Source organism: Halichondria panicea, chromosome 1 (assembly GCF_963675165.1).
Source record: "Halichondria panicea chromosome 1, odHalPani1.1, whole genome shotgun sequence".
In the NCBI taxonomy this organism is placed as follows: domain Eukaryota; kingdom Metazoa; phylum Porifera; class Demospongiae; order Suberitida; family Halichondriidae; genus Halichondria; species Halichondria panicea.
The window spans coordinates 14,723,378-14,747,996 of record NC_087377.1 but is presented as its reverse complement, the minus strand read 5'-3'; the positions used below and the strand labels follow the sequence as shown (position 1 = coordinate 14,747,996).

The 24,619-nt window shown below is 38.7% G+C and overlaps 3 protein-coding genes and 1 long non-coding RNA gene across 7 annotated transcripts; 3 read left to right on the top strand and 1 right to left on the bottom strand.

The window, feature by feature from the left end:
* The first annotated feature begins 1,271 nt into the window (after positions 1-1,271).
* On the top strand, positions 1,272-4,311 carry LOC135352037 (pro-epidermal growth factor-like). The gene is made up of 7 exons (XM_064551140.1): positions 1,272-1,510; positions 1,905-2,024; positions 2,672-2,802; positions 2,999-3,173; positions 3,288-3,688; positions 3,826-4,029; positions 4,101-4,311. The coding sequence occupies exons 1-7, from the start codon at positions 1,407-1,409 to the stop codon at positions 4,172-4,174; spliced, it is 1,209 nt and encodes a 402-aa protein (XP_064407210.1). The 5' UTR covers positions 1,272-1,406; the 3' UTR covers positions 4,175-4,311.
* Positions 4,312-8,620: 4,309 nt separating this feature from the next.
* LOC135352038 (complement receptor type 2-like) lies at positions 8,621-10,239 on the top strand. Its single transcript, XM_064551141.1, has 7 exons — positions 8,621-8,751; positions 8,804-9,020; positions 9,076-9,279; positions 9,465-9,650; positions 9,714-9,839; positions 9,890-10,014; positions 10,068-10,239. The coding sequence occupies exons 1-7, from the start codon at positions 8,674-8,676 to the stop codon at positions 10,125-10,127; spliced, it is 996 nt and encodes a 331-aa protein (XP_064407211.1). The 5' UTR covers positions 8,621-8,673; the 3' UTR covers positions 10,128-10,239.
* Positions 9,127-14,384, bottom strand: LOC135352039 (uncharacterized). 2 transcript variants are annotated; one of them, XR_010399575.1, is made up of 5 exons: positions 14,242-14,384; positions 13,772-13,897; positions 13,392-13,544; positions 9,556-12,416; positions 9,127-9,262 (listed from the first exon to the last, which is right to left on the bottom strand). It is a non-coding gene; the product is annotated as an uncharacterized LOC135352039 (long non-coding RNA). The 2 variants fall into 2 exon arrangements; XR_010399574.1 differs by having other exon boundaries at positions 9,556-13,544.
* An 860-nt stretch (positions 14,385-15,244) lies between these two features.
* On the top strand, positions 15,245-23,664 carry LOC135352031 (adhesion G protein-coupled receptor L3-like). Of its 3 annotated transcripts, none has more exons than XM_064551135.1 (21): positions 15,245-15,532; positions 15,598-16,914; positions 18,058-18,174; positions 18,227-18,327; positions 18,644-18,856; positions 18,905-18,973; positions 19,024-19,156; positions 19,242-19,376; positions 19,432-19,504; positions 19,556-19,661; positions 19,717-19,772; positions 19,841-19,973; positions 20,032-20,138; positions 20,196-20,307; positions 20,957-21,110; positions 22,140-22,206; positions 22,372-22,447; positions 22,589-22,689; positions 22,771-22,939; positions 22,995-23,072; positions 23,244-23,664. In XM_064551135.1, the coding sequence occupies exons 1-21, from the start codon at positions 15,448-15,450 to the stop codon at positions 23,409-23,411; spliced, it is 3,570 nt and encodes a 1,189-aa protein (XP_064407205.1). In that variant the 5' UTR covers positions 15,245-15,447; the 3' UTR covers positions 23,412-23,664. The 3 variants fall into 3 exon arrangements, with proteins under 3 accessions (XP_064407205.1, XP_064407204.1, XP_064407206.1); XM_064551134.1 differs by having other exon boundaries at positions 15,246-15,532; positions 19,826-19,973; XM_064551136.1 differs by lacking the exons at positions 15,245-15,532; positions 18,058-18,174; positions 18,227-18,327 and having other exon boundaries at positions 16,719-16,914; positions 19,826-19,973.
* Positions 23,665-24,619: the final 955 nt, after the last annotated feature.

Below are 24,619 nucleotides of genomic sequence, written 5' to 3'. Positions count from 1 at the left end.
TGTGGCCAGGCCAGTCCCACATCTGCAGTTAAGGGACTGCAAAGGTCAACTGCCAATCAACGAGTTGTTTCTCGTACCAAAATCGATAATGACCAATCACAGTGCTGAAAAGCAATATCATGTGACTTATTCGCCCACCAAAATCAATAATAACCAATCACAGTGCAGAAGCAATGTTTTATGTGACTTATTTCGCCCACGTATTTTGTTGTCGTTTTTATGTTTAAAATTGTGTTAGAATAACCACGGACATAATCCACACTTGATAATTACGCAATGAATTTTAGACACTCTGATCACAATGTATATTACTTGTTTTCTCATATAGTAGTACAATTTATCAGTATATGGTGTGCAAAAGAAAGCATGAGTTTTTTGCACTACAGATATCTAATAATTATTGTACATAAGTATAGCAAGGTGTAAAGTTTTTGTAGCTTCTCTATGTTCCAAACGGCTGAACATAGTACGTGACAAAAGTGAATATCTCGTCAGTTCACCCCGATACCTATATCAGTACCTATCGATTATATGGAGTAGGCCCTGATAAATTTTTTTCACCCATTATTCTGCCTATTATTCTCATAAAAATCCGATTAATCTCATAAAAAATCTGCACTGTGATTATGAGACGTAGACACATCCCAGGCCGAGTTTTCGCTTTTATAATAGTTAAGCGAACAACTATATGGGGATCGAGGCTATACACACAACAACAAAATTAATATATCACGATTCTCATTGTTAACTTGTTGACTTGAAGTGATATTCACTTTAATATTCATACTTTCAGCCATTTTTTGCCATGATAACATCGTTATGCAAAACTTAATGTAATGATCTTTTCCAAAAATGGACATTGTTGCCTATTATTCCCTACTATGCTAAAATTATTCGGAGCATAATTTATCAGGGCCTTGTCTAGAGCCGAATTATTATATCTCCAAGTTTTGTAGCATGATTTTATTTTGATAAGCACTTATCAAGGAACATATTTAGATGGGAAAATGAATGTAAACATAACAAGAATGTAACAGGAATGTAATTAAAAACTGGATCACGTGAACGTGTCAGACCTCCTCTGCTGCAGACCTTTTCTCTTTTCCCTCTCCCCCCTCTGAGAAAAGGTCTGGTCCCCAGACTAGCATCTGTGCATGCATTTCCTGCAAGAGTTTTCTGTTGACTTCCCTACAAATTCCCTAGGTGTGCACTTCCCTGCATTTATTTATAGATGAAAACTTCATTACTTCACTATAAATGCAACTCTCCAAAGTCACATTTCCACAGTCTCGCATTGACAGACACGCAATATGCCATCATTGTATGCTATAATTATATTAATATGCAGTAATAATAGCCTGAAGGCCTATAGCTGAATACTAAAGTCTCAATTTCTCAGTAGAAGAATGATCTTCACTGAACTGATAGCTGCCCTGCTGGCCTTGGCTCTCTTCACTCAAACTGATGCTGCAGCCCAACCTGAGGTGCAAGGAGCTCTGGATGATGATGTGTAAGATTCTATAACTCGGCTACCAGAGTTTTTAGTGCGCATGCATATCCTTGCATGGCCACCTCACAGTTGATTGTATGTATGACCAATTGCATATACTATAGCACCCATACAACACCGCAACTATAGAGCTTGCTACAGATATAATTATATAGAGGGCAGAGATAATAAAATACATCAAGGCTGCGTGACCAGACATTAAGAGTTGTTGTTTCAACAGACTGGATACATCGGAGTATTAGCCCTCTATATATCTGTGGCAAGCTCTATAACTGTCAACATAGTTGCGGTGTTGTTCAAATGTTTACCTCTAGCAATAAGCTGTGGTCAACCGACACTGTATGATACCAAATGCACAAATCAATGCTGCATGCTGTTTCCTTCCTTATTACAGGGCTCCTTTCTTACTGGTGGCTGCCTGGGGCTCAATTCTGAGGATTGAAATAAATGGCTCCACTGATGCTCAAGTCATTCATTCGGACAATGGAATAATTGCCGTGGACTATCACTACAGGTAACTACATTTCTTCGCAATAAGTGTGTATATAATTAGATATCTTGTTCATATAACATAATAAAGGCAAACTTTGCATTCAACATTCAAAGTTTGACCATTTTTAGCTATTTATCAGGAGCAGATGAGGGGATGGAGCGTCTTACTCTGCATAATATATATAGTATCGTCTTAACACTTTCCTTGTTTGTAATGTGCTAAGTATTCTGTACATGTACATGTGTGGCTGATAACGCGTTTGATCTATAATGAATATCTTAAGTACAATGAATAATGTTAGCAGCACTTAGTGGTTTTATTATGGCATGATTTGTACATAGATAGCCGATATATAATTGCGTAGTAAGACTAGCTCCATCCCCTCATCTGCTCCTGATATTATATCAATGGCGATATTAATACCAATAGTCTGAATAATTATGAGTATAAAATTGTCATAGACACAGCAACAAACGAATTTTTTTGTTTCTCGTTTACATGTATAATTGTGCATTTGCATTTGTGTACAAACTTTGTGTACAAACTTTAATCTTCTATATATATGATTTTTGTAGTTCACAATTACCATGTATGAATGCAGCTAGTGTATGCATTTTGTGCTTTTTGAAAGTACGCAGTTATCCTCAAGCTATATTTTTTCCTCACAGGAGGAATTTAATATTTTACATAAACGACAGCACGCCTGGACTCTTCTCCATTCCTCTCTTGACTGATGCTGGTACTACAGGAACAGTAGCTGCTCAGAGCTTAGGGGGCTCACAATTATCTTACACTTCGGGTAAGGGTTTCATCAGTTTAGTAATTTAGACCCAATGATGACTTCATTTTGTAAAATTAGAGCAAGAATATTTCATAAATCCTCTTCATATTAACACTAAAAATTTTTTAAGAGTATGTACGTCAGATTTATTTATTGTAAAAAACGTATCTAAACTCTGTCCACTATTTATAATTATGCATTTTGTGTGATTTAGGCAGTCCAGTTGGCCTGGCAATGGACTGGATTAACGACAAAGTGTACTGGACGGATAAAACCAGGAGAACACTCCATTTGTACGATATTGTGGCTCAGACATCTGAAGTCATCTTCCAGTTTGAAGGTAGTGATCGACCTCAAGGATTGAGCATCTTCCCCTACACTGGGAAAGGGTGAGATTATCAAGTTCAGTACATGCAGAATAATACATAGGTGTTATTGAAAACTATTATCTCTTTGTACTTTGTGAAATATTTGATGTTGATCGACTAACAACTTCTATGCAGGTGGCTATTTGTGATGGTAAAGACAGATATTCATAACTCAAAACTTATGAGAATCACAGACAATGGCGTTCCAGAAACTCTCTTGTCTAATAATTTGTGTGCGTCCACGATCGCCATAGACCTCATAAAGAGAAAATTGTACTGGATAGACGAATGTTTCTCACTGTTAGTAGAAGCTGAACTAGATGCGTCCTTACTAGCAACTAAAGTGGGCCCGGGTCAAAACGTCGGGTTCACATGGGGTATTGGACAGTATGAATTTGAAGATGAGTGCTATTACACTCAAGTAGAGAAAGTGTTCAGGAATGGTATAAACTCGAATGAGACTCAATTGTACAATAATGGATTATACACAACACTGTTTGGGCTGATGGTAGTTCATCCCTCCAAACAACCACCTGGTACGCCAGTATATCATGCAGTGTGTACAGCTAAATACACGTTCCCTATCTATTGGAGATTTATAAGACAGCATGAAGCTTGTTTCTCAGCTTGATTTTTCTATAGTACCAGTTTTTGATTGTTATAATCTCTCCAGCTCCTCCAATAAACTGCACAGCTCCACTACCCTCACCACAGAATGGTACCGTCAGTGATCCTTCAGTACCAGCTATTCCCGGTACACAAGTGACCTTCCAGTGTGATAATGGACTGTTCCCTGAGGGAAAAATGACTGTCACCTGTCTAGCTACAGGAGAATGGGAGAGCAACCCGGGGGAGATCGTCTGCAGAAAAGAATCTAGTGAGTGACTTCTTTATCTGTGTGCATCACCATCTTCCAGTGCATATAATTATAATTATATACTAATGCAGTTTCCTGTGTCCTGCCTGCCCCTCTACTCAATGGAGTGTTATACTCAACACCAACTTTCAGAGCACCAACCTAACTGAGGACTTAGTCATTACCTTCCAATGTGATCCTGGGTTCTCACTGGTGGGTGCAGTGACTGCCACTTGTAATAACTCTGGTCTCTGGGATCCTGATCCATCTCTATTGGAGTGTAAGTTCATTTGTGTCGATACAGGTGTCGCTTGTCATTTAACAAGTGGGAACATTGCTGCTGTAACTGGAGGTGTTATTGGTGGTCTGCTTGTAGTGGTGCTGAGTTTCGTGGTGCTCAGAGTCATTATCATCAAAAAAAGAAAAAGTAAGAGCAAGTCCGAAATATATCTCACTTGGGGTCTGTATCATAGCAACTGGGGTGGTTTGATTACCATAAACTATTATCCACTATACATCTATATAAATTTATGGCAATGCAAACCATCCTTGGTCTCGGGGCTTCACCTTCGTCCTCGGAGCAAAAAGTATTTGCAATTGTACAAAATCACTAGATCTATCTCACATTTGGCTCAGCACATTACTAACTTTCAGGAAGTGAAGTTACAAAATCTCCAGTTGGTCCCGTATACGAGGAAGTTGGTCTAGCAATGACACCAAGATCACAAGACATTCAAGTGGAGTTTAATGAAGCTTATGAACAAGTGAGAAAATGAACCTGATAGAGATTTGAGTCATCTGATTATCTTACCCCAGGCAGCAATTTCTGTTGCCCATATCATTTGTGACATTTGTGTGAAATATGAACTGTATTGAACATTGTATGAAAAAGTTACAAGAACAGCAAAACAAAAAAAACATGACAGTGAAAAGTTGAATTGCAGTCAAACCAGGCTTATGGAGAAATCATGCATATATAGCTAGGTTAACAATCTATATGACTTTTGTATGGTGCGATTGTATTCATCCCTATTGTCAATATCATGATTTCACAGTTAATTTTGAATGTATTGATGATCACAGTATGGATAAACAAGCAATACATTCATATACCCCTTGGCAATACTTCGTTTAGTAGATATAGCAATTTAAATTAGCAATTAGCTGTTTCATTACAATCTCTATTTACTAGCTATACGTTTACTCTATAGCTAGCATAGTAGATCTCAATACTTAGCTGGAAAGGTAGTTTGACGAACTCAACAAACTATCTCTGGATCCGCCACTGTATAATTATAGCAGTGCCAGTATATAATTATGGTATATTGTAGGGCCAATGATATAATTATAATTATGGCATGACTGGGGCTATAAGTGACCTTTTGAGACCTGAGTCTAACCTCCACCCAATACTTTAAATCGGCATTGCGTTTATAGTGCAGTGAGACATTTGTGGTTCATGTGAGAAATTTACTATTCAGCATATGCATGGTTTCAATGCAGTTATTATATAATTCCAGCCACCAAAAATAGAACAAAACTACCTTCAGTGTAGCAGTGGTTTCTATGCTGGTTTCTATATGCAGCAAACGGTTTTCAAGGCAACAAATTAGTATTACCATGGCAATACCAATGGGTACAGACTACATGGCAATTTGTGCCACAAGCAATTTATTGGCTCTTGTATAATTATAGTAGATAATGATTTCTCGGTAAAGGCCCTTGACCACTATCTACTACCCGGCCAATAAACAGCTGGTGGCACTCATAGCCATGCATGTATGTAATAGGCCTGTGATTTCCAGTCTGCTTATGTTACTAACTCTTATTTGGAATTCACCGGGAGCCCCTATAAATGATTACGGTCTACTCGATTGGTGTTTCTATTTTCTATATAGTATAAAGCTTGCCTGTTATCAGATCATATTTTGCCTATCTGAATTGAAATTGTGCACTCGGACTTCGGACATTAGTGGCTTTTATTGTGTTGTATGGGCAAATGCATGTTAGATTATGAAAGCAGTTTGTATGACCATGTTAGGTTATGAAGTGTGTTTACTTTCCTTGTTGTTTATGAATGCGTGTGCATGAAACAGCTGTATACGTATATGCACATACATAAGTGACCCTGATCGCTATTACAGCACATTGATGTCTTAGTTGTTGTCCCTCTCTGGGATAGTTATTATAGGAAAATGGATGTATGTTTGTTTGTGGTAGTGTAGTTAGTTTATCTTTCAATGATAAGGTTTCTTATGCCCGATTGGGCTCTGGCTGTCAACATGCACTTTAAGTGTATTCCTAAGGACAATTTGATTTTTTCCTATGGCCTTTGCAAGTATCGTATAGCAGGTATATTTCGAGGTTTCGTGGAAATACTAGGATTTCGCGGATTAAATTTCCGTGGACTATATCTGGCATCCTTTTAGAGCATGTATGAATGGTATATTAACATTCGTGGGTATAAATGTTTCTAGTACTGGTGCAGTATGTACTGTTTTGTACTTGAGTATGTATAGATTGTCATGCAGTTATTATCAGCCAAAAACGCGTATCTATTTTTTCATCACTGGCTGCAAAACTTGTTTTGGAGCAAACCAGAATGAAACGATGGTTTTGTTTATGAGAGCAGACCAGCTCTGCAGATTTCCAACTATGTACATCTTTCCTATAGGTGGGGTAGTTAAAAGTAAATGGGTCATTTACCAAAGAAGATTGAGTAGAGCATGCACAGCAAGCAGAACAGTCACTCCTGCATGTCACTTCATTGTGAAAAGGCCCTGGTGAATAAACAAACAAAACACAAACAAGAGACTGTGATAACGAAACTATGATTGTGCATAATTATAAGCTAAAATTGAGCTTTGTTACTTTCCATTGGCTGTGCATGGTAATGGTCATCACTTTAACAATGCAATTGTGCATGATGATGAAATGTGGTCACCCTTGTCCAGATTGTACAGAATGATTCCGAAATAACATCAAAGAAAGATGCTTACTCTAGTTAACACTCTTTACCTAATCAGCTTCTTGGTCACCCTTGTCCAGATTGTACGGAATGATTTCCGAAATAACATCAAAGAAAGATGCTTACTCTAGTTAACACTCTTTACCTAATCAGCTTCTATGTAAGAAACAATCTTTGAAAGTTACTGCTATCAGATGTTGGGGTGTCGTCCGGTTTCTGTAAAATATGAAGCTATAATTCTGTGAGTACCACTTGTCCAAAGAAAAAACGGGGTTTAAAATTTTGCCCGCGCGTTGTGCGCGTGCCCCCGTTGCTTGTTCCCTTGAGCACCTGCTTAAATTTCTAGGAACGCCCATGATAGTTATACAAAATAGATCTAGACATTATGCAAAGACTCACATTGGATCGTGTTAGTCTATTTTCCCTCTGAGGATTGCGTGCACCAGGACGCACTGCATGTGGGTGGATGCACAGGGGAATACATGCATGCATTCTTTGTAGAAGTATAATTATATTATAACTCTGCATATAATTTTATAGTGGAACAATGTATTTACTGTGCTCTATATATATAGAAGTATAGCAGTGTTTTCAGGAAGTTCGATACTTTAACATCGTGGAAATACTGCTCAATGTGTACCAGTGCTTTAAGTGAACAGAGTACCTAACGGACTTTAAAAGCTGACACTGCATTTATAAGAAACTTAAAAGTGGTTACCATACAATTTTTCTTGTTGTACTCTGTGACTCCTGGACTAGCTGGTGTGTGTCAGTGTGAGCTAAATGAAACTGGGTGGAATACAAACCATAATACAGGTTTGCTGCTAACACTTTGTCTTTTGAGTAGATTTAGATCTAGTCACATGCAGTGAGATTGTCTAGTCAGCAACTGCAATCATAATTATGAAGTGCAATCTTTTAACTGTCAACAAAGTTAATAGTCTAGAGATTAAAATGTTGCTTGTTATATAGAGTTCTCCTGACTTGCTCTCTGGCTGGCTTCAGCACTGGTAAGAAAGAATATTCGATTATAATTATGTCTCCTTACATTCATGCGTTTGTAAAGCCGAATATTCAGTAAGTATTGAGAGACCATGTCCAATGGAAACAGTCACTTTCACTTGCACTGTTCCTGGAAATACCTTGAGATGGGAACCATCAGATGCAGCTCGTATCACTGTTCGTTCCACCTCTGGTCTCAATGTAGCCAATGTTGTATCAGGTTACACTGTAACACTGATTGCATTCAATGACACTATATTAACATCTACTCTGTCAAGAACAGCTGAGAATGGTCTCACTGTGTCGTGTGAGTATCCACTGCCTGTTTTAACAACCATAGGATCTTCAATAATTCGTTTGGTTGGTAAGTAAATTGCTTTCTGTGTATATACATGCAACCGTTTTCACGTTGCATGATTTGACCTCAAGTGCATGTAGTAGTATAGATTAGGAGACTGTGTTAGCAAGCTTGGTTGTGTCTAAAAAGGTGTTCAATTAGATTCACCAGGACCACCTTCCACCATAAGACACTCTACTTCGAGCAGCTCAGCAAAATAATGGAGTTAGTGTGACTGTTGGTTGGAACCCACCTTCTGAGACTGGTGACATCACCTATACTGTGACCATCTCACCTCTGGCCCAGCTCTCTGCTACTGTCCTCACATCCACCTCTGTCACTGTGACTGCTCAATACAATGTGGACTACAATGTCAGTGTTGTGGCTACCAACTGTGCTGGGAACAGTACGACAGCTGAGTACAACTTCAGAATTGGTATAATTATACGTGATTTGACAGCATCGTACATTTTTTATAATATTAATAGTTCAATCCCTCTCATGCAGGTGGCTGTCCTGTGTTGACCAACCCCATAAATGGAGCATTCGGACCAGTCTCCAGCAGATTGCCAGGATCTACAGTTATCATCCAGTGTGATGCTGGGTATGTGTCTGCTATTACAATGGTGACTTGTGAGGGAACACTGATGTGGAGTCCTGAGACTATTAAGTGTACACCATTAACCCAGCCTCTTCGTATAACTCGTGAGTTCAGTTCTTGATAGTATGGACATTTCACATTAATTCTTCATCACTCCAGCTCCTCCAATGAACTGCACAGTTCGACTACCTTCACCACAGAACGGTACTATCAGCAGTCATTCAGTACCAGCTATACCTGGTACACGAGTTACCTTCCAGTGTGACGATCGACTATTCCCTGAGGGCATAATGAGTGCCACATGTTTAGCTACAGGAGAGTGGGACAAGAATCCAGAGGAGATCGTCTGCAGAAATGAATCTAGTGAGTGACTTCTTTATGATAAAAAGGGAACCATTCATAAAAATAGTTTATCTTGAGTTTTATTATATCCAGGTAAAATGCAAACATTTAGCAGCAGTGAACACAATTCATCGCATAGAATTTTCTAAGTACATATATCTTCTTCATCTCTTTCAGCTACAAAACATATTCTTGTACCCATGCAGTTTCCTGTGTCCTGCCTGCCCCTCCTCTCAATGGAGTGTTACTCAACACAAACAATCAGAACACTAACCAAACCGAGGGCTCAGTCATTACCTTCCAATGTGATCCTGAGTTCTCACTGGTGGGTGCAGCGACTGCCACTTGTAACAACTCTGGTCTCTGGTATCCTGACCGGACTTTATTGGAGTGTGAGTTCATTGATTTGTGTCTGCCAGCATGCATGCATGTATGCTGCATAATGGCCTATATAGGTGTGGCAGCTCCCACTGGTGGGAACGTTGCTTCTGTAGCTGGAGGTGTTACTGGCGGCCTGTTAGTGTTATTACTGCTTGTCCTGGTAATGATAGCTCTCTTAGCCAAGAAAAGAAAAAGTAAAGGTGACAATTGTTTGCGAATACAATATTAACTATGTGATTTGTCTAAATAGATAGCCAACTGCCAGGCAATGAAGCTCCAAAAGCCTCAGCTGGTCCGGTATACAAGGAAGTTGGTCTAGTAGTGACACAAGGAACACAAGACATTCAAGTGGAGTTTAATGAAGCTTATGGACAAGTGAGGATCATAAAGCTATAGATTTATGTAATGCGGATTATCCTACTCTATAGACGGTAAAGCGAAACATTGAGATGCAGTCGAACCAGGCTTATGGAGAAATCAAGCACTAAGTTGAATTGATGTTTGTTTATTTCAATAATGGTAAGGTTGTATTAATTCATTTCTATTGTCAACAGTTTGCTTTCACAGTTGTTTTTGAATGTATCTTTTATGATCACAGCAGCTGGCTAAACCTGTATGCATGGCTAAACAAACAGCATGTTATATATATCCCGCAATGCTGTTCTCAATGGACCTAGCTGATATCTATAATTATAGGCCTTGGTAGATTATGCTCGAGCCTGAGACATTGCCTATATAATTATTATAACCATTCTCTTTTATTCAGCGAAACATGTAGTATACAACATAATTATAGATCAAAATTAACCGTCAACAGTACGTGGGGCATGAATTGTGCTGTTTAATGCTCAATTTACTGTTAATAGGGATCGGTTACAATGATCTCAGGGTGGTATCAATTAACAGCTCATGCATGTGCATGCATGCAGAGCAATAATATAGGGCACATACGTAATGGTATTTTAGAATGAGGGATACTGCTAACATAATTTTAGGAATAGTTCACTATAGATCTAGCTGAGAGTGATTTCAGGGTATCAATTAAAAGTGTGCATGCAATAATATGAGGATACATGTAATGCATGGTGCTGTTTGAAATGAACAAACTCAATTTACTATTAATATGATAGTTTTTCTTGTTTCAGCCTGCATCATTCTAAGCTGTCAGCCAATCTGTATCGCTGTGCATGATGTTCTTCGGTGCAGCATTCATGTAGACTATACTATACCGTATCACTAGAATATTTTGCGGGTGATAAACCTTTGCAAATGAGCCAAATGAGCAGAAAATTTGACCCTTTGCGATCTGACTATTGCGTTCTGGCAAGGATCGTGTGTAGAGTAAAGCATGGAAATTCAAGCTACATGAAAATCCGGACGATTTAGCACGACCGCTAGCAAAAACAGAAAGAGCTATGCAGAAACTAACTTGACACATAAAGAGAAACATACCTTGTAATCGATCTGGTGCGGTATCAGCTTCACAGCTTTCTTCATAATGAGGTAATGAGCATGCAAAATAAACGTGCAGATAATTGCATTTTCGGAGAATGCTATGCAATTTCGAGTTGAGCTACTTAGAGCATCAATTAGCTAAATCTGAGGGTGCCATCAGCTTTTTCATGTCCACTTTACTCAGGATTAACCTTTAGCTGAGCAGAAACAGCTGCACTGCTGCACAAAACTTGCTGAGAAGTATTCGCACAAAAAGTGCTAGGTCAGCATTAATACCATAGCAACAGCAAGGTGCGGCTAGCCCTCGATAATTGACTTGTAGGTATTAATGCTGACCTAGCAGTTTTGTGCAAATACTTCTCAGCAAGTTTTGTGCAGCAGTGCAGCTGTTTCTGCTCAGCTAAAGGTTAATCCTGAGTAAAGTGGACATGAAAAAGCTGATGGCACCCTCAGATTTAGCTAATTGATGCTCTAAGTAGCTCAACTCGAAATTGCATAGCATTCTCCGAAAATGCAATTATCTGCACGTTTATTTTGCATGCTCAATACCTCATTATGAGGAAAGCTGTGAAGCTGATACCGCACCAGATCGATTACAAGGTATGTTTCTCTTTATGTGTCAGTTAGTTTCTGCATAGCTCTTTCTGTTTTTGCTAGCCGTCGTGCTAAATCGTCCGGATTTTCATGTAGCTTGAATTTCCATCCTTTACTCTACTTACTAGTATAATTTAGGTTTTGCAGATTTTATTGTGATCAACTATCACAAATTAAAGTTTGCAAATGTTTGTGATGCTCGTAAAACATTCTAGTAATACGGTATGTAAGGGAATGGAATGTGTCACCACATTTTGATTTGTATCTCTCTCTCTCGAGCCCATATAATTATATATAGAAACCCCAAACCAAATTCGTACAGATATTAGATTATGCCCCAAAATAAAAATAAAAATAAATTAGGAACCATTTTCGGGAAAATTAAAACACCACTTTTTAAGTAATTAAAGTTCTAATTAACACCCTCCCCGCAGCTACTTTATTGATTGAAGCCATATAACATATCACGTGAAAGAGAATTTTCTGTACTATAAGATAGTAAAGTGCAAAACTTTGAAAATTAAAACTGAAAAACTGGGCATTACCAGTGTACAGATTTCGATATATTCATAACCCGGAAGCTATAAAATAAAAAGAGCTTAAAACTTGTGTTGCATCAATGTCACCTCATATACTACTTATGTGCCAAGTTTCGTCCAAATCTGAGACGGTCACTTTTTTTGTTGTTGAATTGATGTGGAATGACCCCAAGGTGATCCTTGTTGAAGCTGTATGTATATGGGAATCTTTTTATTCATATACTACAGACGCTTATTTGGCCTAAGCGTTACCATGTTCTAAAATGGCAGTTGATGAATACAAATTAATTATTATGGAATCTCCTATGACACCATTTATAGTAGAGGAGGCTACTCTAGTGTGATTTTGTTGGTGGCCTGTGAAAATGAAACTGTCGTTAAATTCGATTCCTCACAATATATATATACCACGGGTCCTGATGCCTCGGTGGTCATATAGGTGGTCAATTAAAGCTACATAATAATTTATGAAGCTACTACCGTATCACTAGAATATTTTGCTGGTGAAAAACCTTTGTGAATGAGCCAGAAAATTTGACCCTTTGCGATCTAACTATTGCGTTCTGGCAAGGATCATGTGTATTTACTAGTAATAGTTTAGGTTTTGCGGATTTTAATTGTTGCGAATTAATCAACCATCACAAAGTTCGCAAATGTTTGATGCTCACAAAACATTCTAGTAATACGGTATACAGCAAAACACTTATGTTATAATGAGATGCATAATCGTATTTTAGTTAAAATGACAGAAATTTATGTTATTTCTACATGAAATGTCAAAAAATTATGTTTTATGCTACTGTAACGAATGTGTTTTTACTGTGATTATGCATGCAGGTTTTGTGACACACAGTAGTTCTACTTCTGATGAAAATGGCAACTATGCTTTCAATGCCATGGCTAAGTACAGTTGTAACACTGGGTTTGTTCTGGTTGGTGACAACATATATAGCACAATCAGGGCACGTATATACAAAGAGAAAATACACCCTTGGCACATATGTATTATATACAAGTACCGGTATTATAAACCAGGAATAGATGTATATACTCTAGCTTATAACAGAGTGGATGTATAGCTACATAATTTGGGAAAGATAAAACATGCCATGTAATAATTATATGTGTGGGAAGAGTCAATGTTCTACTGATTGCCTTATAAACCTTTCTGCCCTCTGTGAGCTATCTTGCAACAGACGTAGACACACTCGTGCATAACACACACAATCAGCCAGGCGCCTCCCAGACCCCTCCCAGACCCGCCCACACATCCTACACAATCAAGGGGGCATTGGTTAAGAAGACCCCCAGAGTCACCTGCAGAATGAAGGGAAAACGATCGAGGTGTATTAAAAGCCAACACAATAATTATTGCGTGTGTAAGCAGATAAACATATGCATAGCAAAACATACCCTAAAATGTAAGTAAACTATAAACACGCTTCTAGTTCCCATAATGTAAACAGAAAGTTTAATTTACGTAACTGTTACAGTTAGCAGCTCTCTGTCATCATAACAGTGCATTAATTAATGATTATGCTCACCTGTCCCAGTCCTATCGCTATGGTGAGGAATTAACCTAAGATGGTATGATGAAGTTCCCAATACTTGCGATAGGCAATCTTTTCAGGGGGGGGGTCTTACCACCCTCCTTGTCCACACACAGATGGCTGTGGGAGGGAATGAAACAATAGTTGCATGATTAGAATACAAGTACGAGGTCATTTATTATGGTAACAATGGCTGTAATAAGTAGGTGGTCTGCTACACACAGGTATGTACACAAACACATACTATATGGAGCAGTAATACCTGGTTGCATTATGTAGAGCCTGAGGGTGTAACCTACTTATAGGGTGACCAAGTTTCACCAAGAGTATATGATAGAGAAGAGAGTATCGAACGTAGGCATACTGTACATCAGATGTATGCGGAGAGTAACATGAGCCAGAATTCAACTCATTTCTATTGCTACATATCTCACAAGGCTATCATACACACAACTAATGCTCACAATATTCCCGATAGGAACTGCTGTATCATGAGAGTGGTGAGTACAATGCCGACAATGGCGTAAGGCGTAAGGGAAGGCCGACTCATTGTAACTGCCCACCAAGAAGATGACCACGAATCCAGCCACCGTCACAATTAAGCACTGCACACATAGAAAGAGAACAAAACATCAAATTATGACATTTGGCTTCAATTATAATGACACTGTGACAACTCTTCGGTCCAAGGGCTACTAAATACATCCTTTAATAGACAGTCAAAAGTACAATCCCATGTAGATGTCAAACGATCAAAAATAATACATAGATCACATTGTGATTACACCAAATGTATAGCATTCCTATATTAATAGCTAATTATGACACAGCTCTCCAGGGGGGTAAAAAAGAAATGTGGAACGGAATATGGAACGACATGCAGATATGAAATGCATTCCAGAGCAGATGTTTAGAATGAAAAGGCATTATACTGAGTGGAATATATATTTATGGAGAACTGAATGGTCATTTTGGGTTTCCATATACTGAAAGGTATCTTTCTTTCTTGAAATTGAATACACGGAATTCATGTTATGGCAGCTGAAAAAGTCCCCGAGGCTAGATCTGTATTAAACGGAGAGGGGGGGAGGGGGGTCGAGGTTGCAGTTGAACATCTTCAGCAGCCATAACTTCAGCATTGTTGACACATTTCTTATGATTTTCTGAACGCTTGGCGCTCAACAAATTTCTCTCTCTCTGTGAAGCAATTATTGCCATCGTGCTTTGTTGTATTATTGCTGGTGATCCTCTCAAGTATGGATAGCTATGAAAAACTGTGGGGTCTATGGGAATAGCACAAAAACAGTTCTCTAAGCTCCAGCCTTCTGACAGGAGACTGTCTAATGCAGTATACAGTGGTCAGGGGGGGGCAGGGGGGGGAGCAACATAAATCCAAATAGATCTAGATCTACAGCAGGGGGGACTGTGATTCAGAAGCACCCACCATATGGGGGGCTTATATAGTATTGATCTATGGGGGGGGGGGGTTAATATTTCAGAGATTTATACCTGGCTATTAAACCTAGACTTATATAGTTAGTGAGCATTGTTAGTTTAGCCTCACTGAAAATCAATATCTGTTTAATCAACCAGTTGCATGCTATACTCTAATCAACCAGTTGCTCAGCTATATTATACTAATCAAACAGTTGCTATTAGATGTAAAAATAATGAGCTACAGAATTGCTAGATCTACTTTGGCATTGACAATAATCATAATCACATTTGCTCCATCTTGTGATGCCCAAATTACAGGTAGGACTGAATTCTTGTAGTCTCTATTAACATGTATTAAGCCTTGAACTGTCCATTAATCCTAGATGAGACCTCATCAAGTGCTGGAAAAAAATTTGCGGTCGGTTTCCCAACAAGTTTTGGTCAAGGCGCAGACGAGTTGTTCTTATTTATCACAAACCCAAAGTCAAGTGTTAATTTCACAGTCACTCCAATTAATATCAGTGGGAACATTTCTAACTCTTCAACTAGGGTAAACGTTCCATCCAGTTTTGAGGTATTATCTGTTGATGAAAGGAACAAGGGAATCTTTGTTGAAGCTGATGGAAACATCAGTGTGTATGGGCTGTCTTTTCATTCAGGTAGTGCAGATGCTTATTTAGCGTTACCATGTTCTATAATGGCAGTTGATGAATATGAATATTATGGAATCTCCTATGACACCATTAGTAGTGTCTATCCTAGTGCGATTTTGCTGGTGGCTTGTGAAAATGAAACTGTTGTCAAATTCATTTCCTCGACAATAACACTCAATAGTATGGAAACATATCAGATTGAAAGCGATAATGATCTCACGGGAACAAGAATAACTAGCTCCAAACCTTTGTCTGTGTTTAGTGGATCTGATTGTATTTTAGTTCCTCCAGGTATAGGTGGTTGTGACCACGTGGTTGAACAAGTGCCTCCGACTGTGACATGGGGCTCAAAATTCCTCGTGGCATCTCTCGAGGGTAGATCTTCTGGTGAACGTATTCGTGTTCTTAGTGCCCGAGCAGCAAATGTAGTTGTGAACTGTAACACTGTTGTATCAGTCAGTCAATTCCAGTTACAGAGTGGAGGGAGTTTCAGAGAATTTGAAATCCCTATTAACAGTTTCTGTAGCATTGAATCCACTTCACCAGTACTGGTCACACAGTATGCGTATGGTAGGGATAGTGATGGCATGGGAGACCCATTCATGATGATGATCCCTCCAATTGAGCAGTATACAAATAATTATTTGGTCAAAGCGTTTCTTCTTTTCGTATCCAACTATGTCACGGTGTATGTTCCTTCTGAGTTCTTTCAAACTGCACAAATATTACTAGACAATTCCATTGTTACTGGCTGGAGGAATGTTGTCTGTTCAAGTGGAGATATTTGTGGCCATATAAGTAGAACAAATGTGTCTACTGGAGCTCATTCTATCCGCCATCAAAACAGCTCAGCCGTTCTAGGTGTCTCAGTGTATGGATTCAATGCATTCAATTCGTATGGTTACCCTGGAGGCATGAGATTATCTCCCATACAATGCAACTGTGGTCAAAATTCTATTTGTTTGAATAACATGGGACAGTTCAACTGTAGCTGCTTGAATGGATTTGTGGCTTCATTGTCTAGAACTGGTGAAGTCGTCTGTAATAGTAAGTTGAGCATTTAAATACTATTTAAATAGAAGATCACTAGAATATCATTCATGTACACGTTCATGCATGTGTGTAAAAGTACTGTATTCCTGCGAGTAATGGCAGTAGAGTAGTGCAAAGATCCTCTCGTGGTTGAAGTGATGATTCACTTTTTTTGGATTTCCCTCAACATGCTGATATCTTAATCCGCTTTTATTGGACAATTATTGATTGCCGCTGATCATCCTAACAACCTCCCTCACATTATTATCATAGCTAGACTTTGAAACAACTCATTTTTTTAACAGTAAAAGTTACTGATAATGTCACCCTCCCCCCCCCCTTTTTGCAAGCATTAGAGTGAATGTGCTCAATGAAAACGGCAATTAATGCTACAATGTTTTCCAAGGCTGTATATTCCACAACTACACGAGAAGAGAATATTCTCAGTCTGCTCAACACTATACTGTGCTATGTGTCAGTGCAAGAGCACACGAGTGGATGTGGAGCGTCTTATGATTCAGTATCGTCTAGCTATATGTATGTATGTACAAATCATGCCATATAATAATTATGTCAAACCGCTAAGTGCTGCTGACATTATTCATTGTACTGAATGATATTCAGATCAAACAGTATCAGCCACACATACAAAGCACTTCATTATACAAACAAGGAAATGTGGTATAGATGATAGTGAATCCGCAATACTATGCATAGTAAGACGCCCCATCCCGCCGAAAATCGAACGATTGGACAGTTTTTTCTAGTGATCACAGCTCCGACTGGAAGCGATTTGACCCACAAATGTTCACTGGTTAGTAGTCCCATAGCCACCTATTGGAGTTAGAATCAATCTCATTTTGTTCGTTTTAGCTGACGATTATTGACATCTGACAAAATTCGGTATTTTGATCGGCCCAGATTCGAGGCTATAATTATATACCTCCTGGCTGAAATTGATGTGTTCAGACTATACAGTTCGGGTCTGCGAGGCTGCCGAACTTTGATATTGCATCCTCATACTCATTTAGTTGGGTGGAGTCCAACCAAAGCGAATGCATAAACACTTGCATGTGCTGTTTGGACTCTGCCTCGTTCATGGTCGTAGCAACTGAATAGAAAACACAATTTGATTATAATTATGGTTTTTATCTATAGTCGTGGTTCAGTGTGAAGCTGAACGTGATTCTGTATGGGGGCTTGTCTTCCCTGCCACTGTGGCTGGCTTTTCCTATTCCCAGCAATGCCCACAAAATGAAAATGGAAAAACTTTAGGTATCATTTTATCATTCCATGTGACTGTGTGTTGATGTGCATGTATTAATAGGTACTGCAAATCGTTTCTGTACACTGAGTGGTGTGTGGGAAGCAGTGAATATTGATAAATGCACTAGCCTAAGGGAAGTATTCATCTCACTTCTTGACAGGGTGAGGCTTTTGCAGTTACTGCATGTATTAATTTACACAAATACATGCACTGTCTGTCATACGTATATATACTGAATAATGTTGCACGTGTATATCGTCAAAGGCTTAAAGAGAAACTATGTAATCATCCAACTTCATTTCAGAGACAGGATGTACTATATAAATAGAGTCCAGTATAGTGGCAAGCATTCCGCCCAGCGGAATGAGTAACAGTATAATTATGAAGTTTGCTGAGTCTGAGAATAGCCTGAGTTGCATGCATGCCCTATATAAGCCCTTGATATCGTCGTTTCATAACGATTTATTCTCCATTCAGGCAAATGAACTATTTTCTAGAAATGCATCTCAGAGTGAAGTTGATGACCTTCTTGTTTCTCTTGCGGAGGCTACTAGTGTAAATGCAACTGGAGACTCCACCATATTCCCTCAAGGCCTCAGCATTACTAATACGATCGTCAAGTCAAGTGTGAATTACCTCGTTCAAAACGTTGAGACTGCTAGCCCCATGTCTTCTCTCAATTTTAGTGAAGTAAGACTATAAGTTAAGTAAAACATCCCTTTTATTAGTGTCTTGCAGGAAGTTATGAACGTTCTCAACAATGTTCTGGATGAGAGGAATACAGAAGGATGGGAAAGATTACAAGAGGTATACAAATATACAGTACTTAACTGACAATCATGCAAATATTACTTCAGGATTCTGCTGCTGAGAGTCAGCAATTGCTGTTGAGTGCAGAGTTATATGGTCAGTATGTGTCATTGGCACTAAGGAGTAAAGCTGTGGATACAGGAAACGTGACAGAGATCACACTTGTGAGACAGAACATCGGTACGGGTACTTCCACCATGCATGCATTTATAATCATTGCTAAATAGCTTGATTTGAAGCTAGTATATTTGCATTTACCGTCCAGTACTAGCTGCAATTGAAGTTGACACCACTAGTTTGGATGACATTATCTTTCCTGAAGTTATCGAAGTCAGTGAAGAAACAGGCTCAGCCCAAACTGTGATACCAGCTGCTCATCTTATGGAGAGAGGCGCTCTAAGTATTTCATAAACTATGGTGGTAACCAATTTATCCGTGTCTGTCTCAATTTTCAGATGGGAATGTTACAGCAGTCAACATTCTATTTTCCAACTTGGAGAATTTTCTTCCAAAAACCAACTTTGAAATGTACTATACTAAATCATGTTCTATTCTGTCTCATTGTGTTTATATATGCAGGAACACGACCAGACCAGTGTCACAGGTTATTTCTAGTCAAGTCTTCTCCAATGTAAAGTTAACTAACTCTCAGGCACAGGCAACCTTCAGATTCACCACCCAAAAGGTAGTTGGACTTACAAGCAACACTAATTCATGCTTGCATGTGTGTCACTGTGCAGTTCTCTGAAGATGAAGTTGCTGAAAATGCAAGATGTGTATTTTGGAGTGTTTCTAGGTGAGCTGCATGTCCTCCTAATGTTTATTGTTGTCAAAGATTTATTTTGTCAGTGATGCGGCCAACAGCACGTGGTCCACGGAAGGTGTGATTACAGTCAGTGTGGGTGAAGACGAGCAAATGAGAGTGTATAATATTGTCTGTGAGAGCAGTCATTTCACAGCATTTTCTGTTCTAATGGATGTCACTGGAGCACTGAATGTGAGCCTCATGCAGCGAATACTTTAGATCAGTTCATAATTATGTTTGATCTTTGTAGGACACAACTCCAGAGATCAGGTTTGCTCTGTCGGTGGTGACTTATGTTGGTTGTTCCATCTCCATCTTCTTTCTTTTTTTGTCTATCCTCTATTTCTTGACATTGAGGTAATTATTGAAGCTTTGCCTACATAAAACCTTAATTATTATGCTGTTGATACTTAGAAAAGAGCTACTGACCAAGGTTCATAGCTTTATCCATCTCAACCTGTCTATTTCTTTGCTGCTTGGTTACGTGGTGTTCCTGTCAGGAGTAGAGACTGCTGTGGCCAACAAGGTGAGGTGTATAACTTGAGTCGTGTATCTATAAGCAGTATTGTATAGCTGGTACACTTTACCTTAAAACTTTAACGGACAACGTGCATGCCGAAATTCATGCATATATGAGCAAGCCTTATATATATCATAATACTATTATACTCCATTTGCGCTTTGTGAGTGCTTATGGCATCTCAAAAATAAGATCGCAGATACCTATTTCAGTATACTTTTATGATATCACCATCCTTGCCTGCATGATTGTAAAAGTTATACAGATAGCAAAGTGTCAATTTTTTCTGCTTATTTGGCTCATTCACAAATTAGATTGTTCACTGTTGTTCCAAACTTTTACTGTATACAGTAGGATCCATGACTTGGCCTTTTGCTCTCATAATTATATTCGTATTACATAATATATATTATGTGTATCCCATTAAAGAATCTGGCTTGGAGCATGTTAGAACTGACTAGTATATATATGGAATAGCGAGGTGGCCGCATTTCAGGGTGAGTTTGTGCAGTATTGATCTAGCTATAATTATAGCAATCCATGCCTATAACGAAAACGGCTGGTATAATTATTATCGAGCTGACCATAATTCAGAGAGCCAGATTAGCGAGAGTCTATACTGTATTGATCCTTTACAATTCTCCATCACTTGCAGGGAGCGTGTGTGTTTGTGGCTGCTCTCCTTCACTACCTGTTCACTACTGTGTTCTTTTGGATGCTGTGTGAGGGAATCATGCTCTATCTGATGTTGGTGCTTGTCTTCAACCAAATATCCAAGAAATGGTGGATATTCTTTATTATTGGATGGGGTAAATACTTTTTTCTATTGCACGATTGATTGCATATACTATATAATTATGTACCGTGAATGCATAATTATAGTATATGCATAAGCAACCATGCACTTTCACTGCATGCTTGGCTAAACAATATACTACACATGTCATACTGCAGCTTATAGCCTTGTTCCCAGGCCGAAATAAAACGATTGAAGTTGGCGATCTAGCGTTATTTTAGAGACAACTCGGTTGGAACGAGGCTAACTATAGCTAAGCTTGTCCTTTCTTGCCCATGCATGCACTGTCAGCCCTTGAGCACAATAAAGAAAACAACCTCTCTCTAACAAATGCGTGAATTACTTATATCCCTCTGCAGCTGGAGGGTTCATCCATTTATGTATGCATGCATGAGTGATAACTATATATATAATTATGCCTCGGTGCGCATGCACAAGCAAGGTATACGGTAGTGTGTTTGTGTGTCTGTGTGTGTGTGTGTGTGTGTGTGTGTGTGTGTGTGTGTGTGTAGACCGCTACGGCTGCTCAAGGATGAATCAAGTGCAAGTAAGAGTTTCTATAGGCTTCTAGTCATGTTTACTTGGATTTTAATTTGTGGATTTGCAAAATAATTCTTTGTTCTCGAGTTATGCCTAGTTTTGCTTACTTGGAATGCCATTGCAGAAGAGCACGTAGCAAAACTTGTTCACCGAGTATTGCTACTCTACTTAGTAGTTAGCTATGCACTAAAACGCTAGCTATTGGTAGCTGCAAGAGTGAGCAGAGAGCTGCAAGGCTCTGCTGACTTGCAGCCATTAATTTTAGACTTGAACTTTTGGCATAGATCGTTTTTAACAAAAATCATGGTCGATCATTACCTACTATTAGGTTGATTGCATGCAGCAAAATTAAAGATGTTCATCATGATCAATGTGTGTATAAAAGCTAGCTATTAGTAGTTTTATGTTATGTAGCTTTGGCACCTCCACCGAGGCATCAGCACCTGTGGTGCTTTCATTATAATAGCATTCTGTCGAGTGCATTTGGCTATGTTTCTTGCAGGTGTTCCAGTGATACCGGTGGCTATATCTGCTGGAATTATTCATGACCAGTATGGCACAGAAAAGTAGTAAGTTTTATTGTATAATTCAGTGGAACCTCATCTTCAAATCCTATTATAGATACCTGCATGCATGTTACAACATACAGCGCTTCCCTCAAAAAAGAATTCGTGTAATTATCAAACCTTTACAACTGACAATATTTATTTATTTGTTCATTTTTGTACATTCAGTTGTTGGATTGCTGTTGGTGCTGGTGATAAAGGAGCGATATGGGCATTTGTTGTACCAATGCTACTAGTTGTTCTGGTGAGATCTCTATATAGCTTGCAAATGCATCGAAATAATTATAGTGCATGTAATAATAATTATAGCAGCAGTTTTTGACTCAGAGTACACATCTGCACTGTTAAATTAATTGACCTTTATAAGATGACTATACATATACAGGTGAATGTGTTCTTCCTCTTGGCTGCTTTACGCAGTGTCTATAATCTGAGAAAGTCAACCGTGCAACAAACTGGGATAAAGGAATCTTTACAGTTATTCTCGTGAGTGTGTCAACTCTCATGTATGTATCATTCAGTAACACGTTGATCCCAATGCTTGTATATATATAATTATGCATGCAGACAACTCTTCAAGACCACCGTAATTCTCCTTCCAATACTCGGGCTGACTTGGGTGTTTGGTCTACTCTCAGTCAACAGCAGCACTATTGTATTTGCATGGTTGTTCTCTATCTTTAACTCACTGCAAGGCCTGTTTGTATTCATCTTCCATGTGCTCAGGAGTGAAAAGGTGCGTGTTTTATTTTTTAGCATTTTTATATGTCTAAATCTCTTCTACTTTTTAGGTCACAAACTTCCTAAAGCAGTGCAGAAAGAGAATGAATAGCGTTGTATTAACTTCTGCCTCAGGAAAAAACGATCTGGTATAACTACATAGATCTACCTAAATTAATGTCTAGACAGGACGTGGATCGCCTATTATTAATTATATATGCATTATTAGAGTGTATATGCTCGTTTCCATTGTAGTTCAAGTTAGAAATTAGACTGTTTATATTTATAGTGCCAGATTGCGAAATATCTATTACATGCAGAGCAAGAATCCGACAAGTGGTGTTCAGCTCAAGCCAAGTCACTCAAGATTCAGCAAACATAATCATAGTACCATGAAAGATGAAGCCATTAAAGTCGATGAGACTGCTGCATCTGAATTCGTCTCAGAGAAGTCGTACATTGCTGAATTGCTTGAAAATGACAATTAAATGGCACGAAAATAAAGATTTTCACGCTCACAGAAAAGCTTTGAAACACAGCTACTAATTAACACAGTTTCTTTTTCACATAGTGCTGCTGAATTATATAGTGCGAAGTTTTATTTGAAGTCCATACTATTTGTTGTCAGTATACACATAATTAAATTTTAAGACCTATAATATTATATCTGTAATGTTTAGTCACCTTTTTAACACACATATATAGTTTTTATGATTGTTCACAATGGATTCGATCCCCATGCATCATTCGACCTCCGGACATGTCAGACAGGCATCACTAATATGAAAAACACATAACAGAGACAGATTTTTGGTAAGTTCGCGATACATCTTTACAAGGGTATATAATAGGTATTATTATAGTGGAAAGTACAGGGAATTTGAGGATCAAAGTGATCGACTTTCAAAGGATTCTGTGAAGTGATGAGATAGATAGATGAAGTAAGTATAGGTCTAGGTTATTAGTGGGCAGCGCATTCTCTTGATGACACACCACCACGTTCAAGCTAGCTAAGTGACACCAATTTTAGTCTGCACACGCAACCACAGAGTGACAAATTTAATCACGTACAGTAGTACACCTTTTACCACGAACTGATCATTCAATATCAGCTATACCGTATATCAGAGCACTCCTGCGTATATACACAAGTGACCTTCCACCATGATATTCCCTGAGGGGCTACTGACTGCCACATGTCTAGATACAGAAGAGTGCATGGGGCAATAATATTATACACCAGGGGAGATTATAAAAGATAAATTACATTCTGTGGCAAACATTGAACGTTTGTGTCATATACATCATCAAACGTTTTTGACACGGGCAGGCACGTACTGCACTATGGTCAGCTTGCACTTGAATGGTATAGGTTTCACCAATAGCAGCTGAAAACGTCCAGATGTGCTGACGTGGAACACATGTGTTATGCTTACTCCATCAACATAGATATCACTGATGTATACCTGGTGTTTATTGTTCTTGCTGGACTAATTTCATTTATTCTCTGATACACAATCACCTTTCCACACGCCTTTTATTCGGAATTGTGTACAGGGAAAACAGTCAAAGCACATGCATTCTCCATAGCGAACCTTTCACTTCTCCAACATGTCTATTTATAGTGCTGATCACATTATTAATAAGCACTAACCCTGGTGGACATGCACCTCATATCCAAACTGACAGCCTGGTT

What these genes read in the sequence shown, in the direction of transcription:
- LOC135352031 (XM_064551134.1), top strand. Translation starts at nt 15,448, where the DNA reads ATGAGCTACAGAATTGCTAGATCTACTTTGGCATTGACAATAATCATA. An exon ending in GATGGGAAAGATTACAAGAG is followed by an intron (nt 18,974 to 19,023) that starts GTATACAAATAT and finishes ATATTACTTCAG; the next exon opens with GATTCTGCTGCTGAGAGTCA. An exon ending in TCAGATTCACCACCCAAAAG is followed by an intron (nt 19,662 to 19,716) that starts GTAGTTGGACTT and finishes GTCACTGTGCAG; the next exon opens with TTCTCTGAAGATGAAGTTGC.
- LOC135352037 (XM_064551140.1), top strand. Translation starts at nt 1,407, where the DNA reads ATGATCTTCACTGAACTGATAGCTGCCCTGCTGGCCTTGGCTCTCTTC. An exon ending in GGAGCTCTGGATGATGATGT is followed by an intron (nt 1,511 to 1,904) that starts GTAAGATTCTAT and finishes TCCTTATTACAG; the next exon opens with GGCTCCTTTCTTACTGGTGG. An exon ending in GCCGTGGACTATCACTACAG is followed by an intron (nt 2,025 to 2,671) that starts GTAACTACATTT and finishes TTTTCCTCACAG; the next exon opens with GAGGAATTTAATATTTTACA.
- LOC135352038 (XM_064551141.1), top strand. Translation starts at nt 8,674, where the DNA reads ATGTGGACTACAATGTCAGTGTTGTGGCTACCAACTGTGCTGGGAACA. An exon ending in CCAGCCTCTTCGTATAACTC is followed by an intron (nt 9,021 to 9,075) that starts GTGAGTTCAGTT and finishes TCATCACTCCAG; the next exon opens with CTCCTCCAATGAACTGCACA. An exon ending in TGACCGGACTTTATTGGAGT is followed by an intron (nt 9,651 to 9,713) that starts GTGAGTTCATTG and finishes TGGCCTATATAG; the next exon opens with GTGTGGCAGCTCCCACTGGT.